Raw genomic sequence first — 11798 nt, 5'->3', positions numbered from 1 at the left:
ATGCATTGACTGAAAACGGAATTAAGAGCTAATCATGACATTTGAATTACTTTGGGATGACCTATTCAATACCAAAGGTCACATCACAAGAGCTCAAAAACAGATTTTAGCATATTAATGTACGAATCATTGTGAAAATAATAGGGACAATATTGTAGCCTGAAGTAATATTTTCTATTTCAGTCTTTTAAAAGACTGTAACTATATATCTGCATGTTAAATGGTACCCACATTCGTAGAAAGACCAATATTCACCGTTCCTCACAAAAGAAATTGCTTCAGTCACCCTCCCGTGTCCCGTTTTCTATGAGAAGAGGCTCCCTGCCATCAATCCTCGAAGTGTCAAATTTCCATGTTCGATTTCACGGTCTAACGCCTTTCCTTTGTTCTGTGGTCATTAAGGGCGTGGTTTGTTAATGAGGAGCCCACGGCGCGCCAAAATCGCCCTTATGGCATGTTCATAGAGGCGAAAGTTGCTTGAACACCTCGGTCTCGGGGAAGATACCATCTCTTGGTACCTCCGACCCTGTAATTATCCCAGCAGGGAGTCAGGTGCAAATGGCGGTGGATATCGGGTCTAATATTATTGACTGAAAACGAAATTAGAAGCTTCTGAACATGACTTCTGAATAAATTTACGGTGCCTGGTTCCCATACTAAGGATAATGCATATTAACCTTTTCACAAATTGACATAAATTTATGCAGTGTTTGGATTAGAGTGAATAGAGAGAATATTTACCAACATCCATCTTTTTTAAAGGCACAGCTGACTTAAAATAACGTTACAACAGAGAAACATCGATGTTTTGGGTGCTTCCCATCACGTGATCCGACTTTTTACTTTGTGCCGAAGACAGCACTTGTGGAATTCATGGTGAACAGATTGCAATAGGAACAACGAAGGGAAGGGCAAGAAAACACACGAATATGCCGAAGGCCTGTTCACTATTGCTTCGTCAGGGCATATATATATGCCCTGACGAAGCAATAGTGAAAAGGCCTTCGGCATATTTGTGTGTTTTCTTGCCCTTAAGGCATATTTATGTGTTTTCTTGCCCTTCCCTTCGTTGTCCCTGTTGCGAAGACAGCACGTGCTTTCAGTACATGCCATGCCCACAGTGGTTTTATTTAATCATTCTTACACATAGATGACTTTACAAGAGCTTATATAGCAATAGATTAATTGTATCTAATCGAATTTTTAAATTTCCATGCTTTTCGGAAAGATTAATATTTTGATTGACACTTATTATAGGCGTAGGAAAAGGAGAGCAGAGGGCCCCCCACTATAGAATGGAGGGGGCGGGACCCAGCTTGTGTCCGCTACTCCTCACCTTTCGATTACTTTCTATGTAATTAAACAAAGTGCAGTTCCTTAGTTACCCAGTTGCTGAGGACAATGACCCCCTGCAACTAAGAGGGCCAGTATGTCAAGTATCATCTAAACAAAATTGTTTGACACTTTAGTGGAGAAATTAATGTGTATCTCTTTAGAAATGCTAAACTCCAGGAGCTTCCGGGGGCTTCGCCCCCTGGTCCCGCCCCTGCTGCTCCTGGACCCCGTCTGAGGCTTGCAGCCTAACACAAGAAACAGTCTCAGTCACCCTCCCGTGTCCCGTTTTCTATGAGAAGAGGCTCCCTGCCATCAATCATCGAAGTGTCAAATTTCCATGTTCGATTTCACGGTCTAACTATTTTCCTTTGTTCTGAGGTCATTAAGGGCGTGGTTTGCTAATAGGAGGCCCACTCGGCGAGCCAAAATCGCCCTTATGGCATGTTCATAGAGGCGAAAGTTGCTTGAATACCTGGGTCTTGGGGAAGATACCATCTCTTGGTACCTCCGACCCCGGTATTATCCCAGCAGGGAGTCAGGTGAAAATGGCGGTGGATATCGGGCTCAATATGAATTGCTAAAAACAAAATTTATACTTATAATGGCCCTTTCAACACTGTATAATGACCTAAGAACATGATTTCATAATGTAATACAGTGTTTGGGTTATGATCAAAATAAAAAAAAGACTACACTAGAGTAATATTTTCAAGCATAGTTACTAAATACCAGTATACCCACCTTGTACATTAATGTTTTAGCCTGGGCTAGCGACTCTAAATGTGCGAACATATAATAATATACCCAATCATTTTCAGTGTAGTTATACTTGCAGCTGTATATTAATTTGCGCTATGCTATACCTTTATAACTTTATATTAGTAGCACATTGAATTTCAATAACAAGTGTTAATAAAAAAAACACCAACTTTTACGGGTATATCCAGCTATGGATTTTTTATTCTTCTTTTTTAAGGCCCTCTCGCGACCCTCAGAAAAAATCTGGTGACCCTATCAGACTATCAGGTTGGATAAGCAACTTTCGCCTTTACGAGCACGTCATAAGGATGATTTTGGCTCGTAGAGTGGGCCCCCTACTAGCAAAACACGCCCTTAATGACCACAGAAGAAAGGAAAATAGTTAGACCGTGAAATCGAACATGAAAACTTGACACTTCGATTATTGATGGCAGGGAGTCTCTGCTCATAGAAAACGGGACACGGGAGGGTGACTGAAACAGGTGCTTGTGTGAGGAATGGTGAGTATTTGAGTCTTTCTAAATAGTGACTATGGGAGACATTTAACATGCATATATATATAGGTTATAAAGCTTAAAAAAAACAGATCATAATTATTACTTCAGTCTACAGTACTGTCCCTTTTATTTTCACAATAATTCAACCAGAACATGGTAAAGTAATTTAAATGTCATGTTTGGAAGCTTCTAATCTTGTTTTCAGTCAATGAAAATCAGAGCAAATCAGTGTCTCAAGCAAATTTCACCGCTCTGAGCACGACATAAGGGTGACTTTAGCTCCGCAAGTGGGACCCTATTAGTAAACCAGGTCTATAATATCCACAGAATTAAGGAGAGCTGAGCATACACAGGGATTATGTGTCTCATGTGAATATGAATATGGGAAACGTACCAAATCCCAACGTAACTTTATGCTGTGATGCTATTAGCATATAGTCTTGTAAAAGAATAGATAAATACCACGGGAATGAACTGCCACTTCTACTTTCACTATACACTAAGCATTTTATGAAATCCTGTTCAGGTTTTCTTCTGCATCGTAAAGTATATGCATCCTAAACATAATGGAATGTTGATTTTTGCGCCTTTCCCTTATTTATGTATCAAACCATTTGGAAAACGTGGCTGTTCACCATCTTTGTTCCAGTCATCCCTCCATGAGAAGCGATTCCTTGCCATCAATCATCGAACTGTCAAGTTTCCATGTTTGATTTCACGGTCTAATTATTTTCCTTTGGTCTGTGGTCATTAAGGGCGTGGTTTGCTAGTAGGGGGCCCACTCGACGAGCCAAAATCATCCTTATGACGTGCTCGTAAAGGCGAAAGTTGTTTGTAACACTCGTACTTTAGGGGAGATAGTATCTCTTGGTACCTCCGACCCCGGTATTATCCCAGCAGGGAGTCAGGTGAAAATGACGGTGGATATCGGGTCTAGTATGTATTGACTGAAAGCGAAATTGGAAGCTTCTAAACATGACTTCTAAATAATTTTTCATAAATTCAGGCAGTGTTTGGATTAGGGTGAGTAGAGAATATTTACCAACCTCCATCTTTAAAAAATAAAAACATAGCTAGCTTTAAATATTCACGTTACACACAAAGAAACATCGATATTTTGGGCGCTTCCATAACTAATGATCCGACCATTTACTTTGTGCCGAGACCGTACGTGCGTTCAGTGCATACGATAGCCACATTCTATGTAAATAAACAAACAGTGCAATTATTCAGTTACTCATTTGTTAAGAACACTGACCCTGAATGTAGCTCTTTAGTAATGCTAAATTCCAGGAGCTTTCGGAGGCTTTTCCCACACCTGGTCCCACACCGCTCCTCCTGAACCCCGACAGAAGCCCGCAGCCCCCAGGACCCCTGGCTATTTCGGGCGGAACCTTTGCTCTCCCACATCCATCCTGTTGTTATCCCAGCAGGGAGTCTAATTTGTATTGACCTTGAAAACGAAATTAAGAGCTTCTAAACATGACATTTGAAATACTTTAGGATGCCCTGTTCAATACCTAAGAGCACATCACAAAAGCAGATTTTAGCATATTAAAGTAATGTATGAATCATTATGAGAATAAAAGGGACAATATTGTAGACTGAAGTCTTTTAAAATCTGCATATATATCTGCATGTTAAATGGTACCCACATGCTGACAAGTACTCAGAAAAGAAACAGTTTTAGTTGCCCTCCTGTGTTCCATTTTTTTATGAGAAGAGGTTCGGAGTTATCAATCATCGAAGTGTCAAATTTCCAAGTTCGATTTCACGGTCTAACTATTTTCCTTTGTTCTGAGGTCATTAAGGCCGTGGTTTGCTAATAGGGGCCCGCTCGGCGAGCCAAAGTCGCCCTTATGACATGTTCATAGAAGCGAGAATTGCATGAAACACCTCGGCCTTTGGGAAGATACCATCTCTTGGTACCTCCGACCCTGTAATTATCCCAGCAGGAAGTCAGGTGAAATTGGCGCTGGGATATCGTGTCTAAAATGTTTTGAGTGAAAACGAAATGAGGAGCTTCTGAACATGACATCTGAATATATTTTTGGGAGGGGGGGATCTTCTTTGCTTCCCCACATTCATCCTGTTGTTATCCCACCAGGGAGTCTAATATGCATTGGCTGAAAACGAAATTAAGAGCTAAACATGACATTTGGAATACTTTAGGATGCCCTGTTCAGTACGGAAGGGCGCATCACAAACGCCCAAGAACAGATTTTAGCATATTAAAGCATTGCTTGCATCGTTGTGAAAATAAAAAGGACAGCATTGTAGACTACATTTCAAGCTTTTAAAAGACTTGTTACCGATATATTTTCACGTTAAATGTTTCCAATATTCACCATTCCTCACACAAGAAATTGTTTCAGTCACCCTCCCGTGTCCCGTTTTCTATGAGAAGAGGCTCCCTGCCATCAGTCATGGAAGTGTCAAATTTCCATGTTCGATTTCACGGTCTAACTATTTTCCTTTGTTCTGAGGTCATTAAGGGCGTGGTTTGCTAGTAGGGGGCCCACTCGACGAGCCAAAGTCGCCCTTATGGCATGTTCATAGAGGCGAAAGTTACTTATAACACCTCTGCCTTGGGGAAGATACCATCTCTTGGTACCCCCGACCCTGGTATTATCCCAGCAGGGAGTCAGGTGCAAATGGCGGTGGGATATCGGGTTCAATATGAACTACTAAAAAATAAAATATATACTTATGATGCCCCTTTCAGCACTGATTAATGGCCTAAGAACATGATTTCATAACATAATGCAGTGTTTAGATTATAATGAAAATATAAGAGACATTATGAGGTTTGCTAGAAGGGGGCCGGCTATACGAGCCAAAATCATCTTTATGACGTGCTCTTAAAGGCGAAAGTTGCTTGTAACACCTTATCCGACCATGTTATTATCTCAGCAGGGAGTTAGGTGAATATTATCGGTAGGATATATGGTCTAGTTATCGCCTATTTTCGCCTATTGTACCCTTTATTAACTTCTTGTACTGTTGCGCCCCCCCCCGTCCTCCATGGCTAAAGAAACTGTTTAGGATAATGCATATAATATACTAATTATCAATAAAATGCATTCCAGGAGTGTTGGTCAATAAATTCGAATTTAATACACGAATAAAAAAAAATGATTCATAAAACACGTGCTGTTTCTGTGTGTGTGTGTGTGTGTGTGTGTGTGTGTGTGTGTGTGTGTGTGTGTGTGTGTGTGTGTGTGTGTGTGTGTGTGTGTGTGTGTGTGTGTGTGTGTGTGTGTGTGTGTGTATGTGTGTGTGTGTGTGTGTGTGTGTGTATGTGTATGTGTGTGTATGTGTGTGTATGTGTGTGTGTGTGTATGTGTGTGTGTGTGTGTGTGTGTGTGTGTGTGTGTGTGCGTGCGTGTATGTGTGTGTGTGTGTGTGTGTGTGTGTGTGTGTGTGTGTATGTGTGTGTGTGTGTGTGTGTGTGTGTGTGTGTGTGTATATGTGTGTGTCTTTGAGTCTGTGCGTGCGTGTATGTGTGTGTGTGTGTGTGTGTGTGTGTGTGTGTGTGTATGGCGTGTGTTTGTGTATGGTGTGTGTGTGTGGTTGTCTGTGTGTGTGTGTTTGTGTGTGTGTGTATATATATATATATATATATATATATATATATATATATATATGTGTGTGTGTGTGTGTGTGTGTGTGTGTGTGTGTGTGTGTGTGTGTGTGTGGTTGTCTGTGTGTGTTTGTGTGTGTGTGTATATATATATATGTGTGTGTGTGTGTGTGTCTGTTCCTTGTTTGTTCACGTACCCTTATGAACTACGTTCGGACCCCAGTTTGGACAACACTGGTCTAGTATATGGAAGATAGCCTAACATAGATTGAAAGATTGGTCTCTTTTATTTTCACTACATTCCAAACATCGATTTATGCAAGCTTGTTCTTGACCAGTTATAAAGTGTCGAAAAGGGCATCATAAATGTTAAGTTGTCTTCCATATTAGACCCTCTATCCTACCGATAACTACCTAACCCCCTGTTGAGATAATAACAGGGTCAGATTAGGTGTTACAAGCAACTTTCGCCTTTACGAGTACGTCATAAGGATGATTTTGGCTCGTAGAGTGGGCCCCGTACTAGCAAACCACGCCCTTAATGACCACAGAACAAAGGAAAATAGTTGGACCGTGAAATCGAACATGGAAATTTGACACTTCGATGATTGATGGCAGCGAGTCTCTTCTCACAGAAAACGGGAAACGGAAGGGTAACTGAAACTGAAAAAATGGTGAACATATACGGTGATACGCGAGTAATTTTAAAAGGTTTGGTTCATAGATAAGGGAAAGGCGCAAAAATGATTTCATTGTGTTTAGCATGTAGATATATAGGCCTTTAAAAGACTGCAATCGTTAACATTACTTCGATTTATTGTTTTTGCACTATAATTTAAGCAATGCATTGATTAACGAAAATCTGTTCCTAGGCGATTATGCAGCAACCTTGGTACTGAAAAGGACATCGTAAAGGTATATAAAAGTCATGTTTAGAAGCATTCAATTTCTTTTTCAAATAATACATATTGACCCCGATATTCTATCACCATTTTCACCTGACTCCCTGCTGGGATAATAATAGGAGGTACCAAGAGATGGTATCTTCCCTAAGGTCGAAGTGCTTCAGGTAACATACTATTAGGGCGATTATTGCTTGCTGACTGGGCCCCATTTAGTAAACCTCGCCCATTAAATCCTCAAAAAAAGGAAAGAGTTGCGAGAGTCTTTTAACGGAAAATTGGAAACGGGATAATTACTGAGACCAAGGATGGTGAATATACATGGTGGTTATATACATTTTCTTTAAAGGTCAGAGTAACTAATATGGAAAATATTGGTGTTTCTTCGCATGCAAAAACACTGACCTACTGTCTCTTATTTTCACTATATTTTATTGTTAGACCAATATGCATGGTGGAAAAGAGCTTCATACACGTCGTGCCCAGAAATTCCTTATTTCGCATTCAGTCAATATATATTAGTTATTATCGCAGCTCCCTGCTGTGATAATAACAGGGTCAGAGGTACCAAGAGATGGTATCTTTCCTAAGGCCAGTGGGTTTCAAATAACTTTCGCCTCTATGAATACTCCATAAGGGTGATTTTAGCTCGCCGAGTGGGACCCCTACTAGCAAACCACGCCCTTAATGACCACAGAACAAAGAAAAGGCGTTAGACCGTGAAATCGAACATGAAAATTTGACAATTCGACGACTGATGACTACGAATCTCGTCTCACACAAAATGCTTCAGATCTGTAAATAAGGGAAACACACAAAGCATCAATGTTTGTTTGTATTAATATTAGAATATATAAATCAGACTTAGAGATAATTAAATAGCTCTCATGCGACTGAACTGCCATTTTTACTTTCACTACACCCCATGCATTGCGTTCTGTTAATACTGTCAATACTTCCATACTGTCCTTCGCCATCGTAAATTTTCACAATCATTCAAACGTCGCTTTAATATGCTAAAATTTGTTCTTGGGCTATTGTGATGTGTCCTTAGGTAATAAACAGGGTATCCTAAAATAGTTCAAAGGTCCTGTTTAGAAGCACCTAATTTCGATTTGAGTCAATACATATTAGACCCGATATCCACCACCATTTTCACTTGACTCCCTGCTGGGATAATACCAGGGTCGGAGGTACCAAGAGATGGTATCTTCCCCAAGGCAGAGGTGTTTCAAGCAATTCTCGCCTCTGTACGCATGTCGTAAGGGCGTCTTTGGCTCGCAGAGAGGGCACCCTACTAGTAAACTACGACTTAATGATTCCAGAACAAAGGAAAATAGGTAAACAGTGAAATAGTTTACCTAGTTTTTGACAGGTCGAGGAGAGGTGACAGTCTCTTCTCATATATAACACGCACATATATGTATAGGAAGAGAGTAAATGAAGGGGCAACTGAAATCGTTTATTGTCTGAAGGATGGCGAATGTACATCAGTGGTTCCCAACCCCGTGGTCGTGACGCAAATGAGGCTCACCTGTTTTTTTCTGAGGGTCGTCAAAGGATCTTAAAATGAGAATAAAAGAATCCATAGCTGGATCTATCACTTTGTTTATTATTCAATGTGTTGGTAATATAAACTAATATACAGCTACAAGTATAACTACCATGAAAATGGTTGGGTATATTATTAGATGTTCGAACATTAAGAGTCGCTAGTCCAGGCTAAAACACTGATGTACAAGGTGGGTATACTGGTATTTAGTAACTATGCTTGAAAAAGACTGAGGTCGTAAATATTACTCTAGTCTTTTATTTTCATCATAACCCAAACACTGCATTACGTTATGAAATCATGTTCTTCGGCCATTGTACACTGTTGAAAATGGCATCATAAGTATGGTATACATTCACATTGAGCCCGATATCCCACCGCCATTTGCACCTGACTCCCCGCTGGGATAATAACAGGGTAAGAAGTACCAAGAGATGGTATCTTCCCCGAGACCGAGATGTTCAAGTAACTTTCGACTCTATGAACATGCGATATGGGCGACTTTGGCTCGCCGAGTGGGCCCCTCATTAGCAAACCACGCCCTTAATGACCTCAGAACAAAGAAAAGGCGATAGACCGTGAAATCGAACATGGAAATTTGACACTTCGATGATTGATGGCAGGGAGGGTGACTGAAACAGTTGCTTGTGTGAGGAAAGTGTCCCATTTCCATGTTCGATTTCACGGTCTAGCGCCTTTCCTTTCTTCTGAGGTCATTAAGGGTGTGGTTTGCTAGTAGGGGGCCCACTCGGCGAGCCAAAATCATCCTTATGACGTGCTCGTAAAGGCGAAAGTTGCTTGTAACACCTTATCCAACCTTGTTATTATCCCAACAGGAAGTTAAGTGAATGGTCTGATAGGGTCACCAGGTTTTTTCTGAGGGTCGCGAGAGGGTCTTAAAAAAGAATAAAAAAAATCCATAGCTGGATATACCAGTAAAAGCTAATGTTTTTTTAAACACTTGTTTATTAAAATTCAATGTGCTACTAATATAAAGTTGTAAAGGTATAGCATAGCGTTAATTAACATACAGTTGCAAGTATAACTACCATGAAAATGGTTGGGTACAATATTACATGTTCACACATTTAGAGTCGCTAGTCCAGGCTAAAACACTGATGTACAAGGTGGGTATTCTGGTATTTAGTAACTATGCTTGAAAAAGACTGAGGTCGTAAATATTTCTCTAGTTCACTGTCGTCGTTTATTTATATCATAATCCAGACACTGCATTACGTTATGAAATCGTGTTCTTAGGCCATTGCACACTGTTGGAAATGGCATCATAAGTATGGCATATATTTTGTGTTTTAGCAATTCCTATTGAGCCTGATATCCCTCCGCCATTTGCACCTGACTACCTGCTGAGATAATAACGGGGTCGGAGGTACCAAGAGATGGTATCTTCCCAAAGGCCGAGGTGTTCAAGTAACTTTCGACTCTATGAACAAGCCATAAGGGCGATTTTGGCTCGCCGAGTGGGCCCCTCATTAGCAAACCACGCCCTTAATGACAAAGGAAAATCGTTAGACCGTGAAATCGAACATGGAAATTTGACAGTTCGATGGTTGATGGCAGGGAGCCTCTTCTCATAGAAAACGGGACACGGGAGGGTGACTGAAACAATTTATGGTGTGAGGAACGGTGATTATTTGAGTCTGCTTAAATAGTTAGATCTACGAATATTGGAAACATTCAACATGCAGATATATAGTTAACGAGTCTTTTAAAATATCAATATATGCTAAAATTTGTTCTTGGGCTATTGTGATGTGCCCTTAGGTATTGAACAGGGCATCCTAAAATAGTTCAAATCTCTTGTTTAGAAGCACCCAATTTCAACATGAGTCAATACATATTAGACCTGATATCCCACCGTCATTTTCACCTGACTCCCTGCTGGGTTAATAACGGGGTCGGAGGTACCATGAGATGGTATCTTCCCTAAGGCAGAAGTGTTTCAAGCAATTCTCGCCTCTATGAACATGCCATAAGGGCGATTTTGGCTCGTCGAGTGGGCCCCTATTAGCAAACCACCCCCTTAATGACCACAGAACAAAGGGAAATAGTTAGACCGTGGAATCGAACATGGAAATTTGATACTTCGATGACTGATAGCAGGGAACCTCTTCTCATAGAAAACGGGATACGGGAGGGTGACTGAAACAATTTCTTTTTGTGAGAAACGGTGAGTATTGGTCTTTCTACGAATGTGGGTTCCATTTAACATGCAGATATATAGGTACGAAGTCTTTTAAAAGAATGAAATAGTAAATATTACTTCAGGCTACAATACTGTCCCTTTTATTTTCACAATGATTCATACATTAATATACTAAAATCTGTTTTTGTGCTATTGTGATGTGCCCTTAGGTATTGAACAGGGTACCCTAAAATAGTTCAAATGTCCCGTTTAGAAGCACCTAATTTCGATATGAGTCAATAATATTAGACCCGATATCCAGCGCCATTTTCACCTGACTCCCTGCTGGGATAATACCAGGGTCGGAGGTACCAAGAGATGGTATCTCCCCCGAGGCCGAGGTGTTCAAGTAACTTTCGACTCTATGAACATACCATAAGGGCGACTTTGGCTCGCTCCTCATTAGCAAACCACGCCCTTAATGACCTCAGAACAAAGGAAAATAGTTAGACCGTGAAATCGAACATGGAAATTTGACACTTCGATGATTGATGGCAGGGAGCCTCTTCTCATAGAAAACGGGAAACGGGACAATTTCTTGTACGAGGAATGGTGAGCATACATGGTGTTTGAGTCTGTTTAGTTAGATCTACGAATATTGGAAACATTTAACATACAGATACAGGGGTAACAAGTCTTTTAAAAGATTAAAATAGCAAATATTACTTCAGTCTACATTACAGTCCCTTTTATTTTCACAATGATTCAAACGCCGCTTTAATAGGCTAAAATCTGTTCTTGGGCTATTGTGATGTGCCCTTTGGTACTGAACAGAGCATCCTAAAGTAATTAATATATGTTTAGAAGCTTTTAATTTCGTTTTCAGGCAATATATATTAGATCCGATATCCCATCGCCATTTTCACCTGACTCCCTGCTGGGATAACAACAGGATGGGTGTGGGGGAACGAAGGAGGTCCCCCCAAAGTAGCCAGGGGTCCTGGGGGCTGCGGGCTTCTGTCGGGGT

At 40.6% G+C, this 11798-nt stretch overlaps 1 protein-coding gene across 1 annotated transcript in view; it reads left to right on the top strand.

Moving 5' to 3' along the window:
- Window positions 1-11315: 11315 nt before the first annotated feature.
- LOC138859980 (uncharacterized) overlaps window positions 11316-11798 on the top strand; it is a 10810-nt gene continuing 10327 nt past the window's right edge. Inside the window, exon 1 of the mRNA XM_070116584.1 lies at window positions 11316-11383. Coding sequence (XP_069972685.1) covers window positions 11316-11383 — 68 coding nt within the window. The remainder of the gene's footprint in view (window positions 11384-11798) is intronic.

Source organism: Penaeus vannamei, chromosome 3 (genome assembly GCF_042767895.1).
Source record: "Penaeus vannamei isolate JL-2024 chromosome 3, ASM4276789v1, whole genome shotgun sequence".
NCBI lineage: Eukaryota > Metazoa > Arthropoda > Malacostraca > Decapoda > Penaeidae > Penaeus > Penaeus vannamei.
This window is presented reverse-complemented; position numbering and strand designations above follow the sequence as displayed.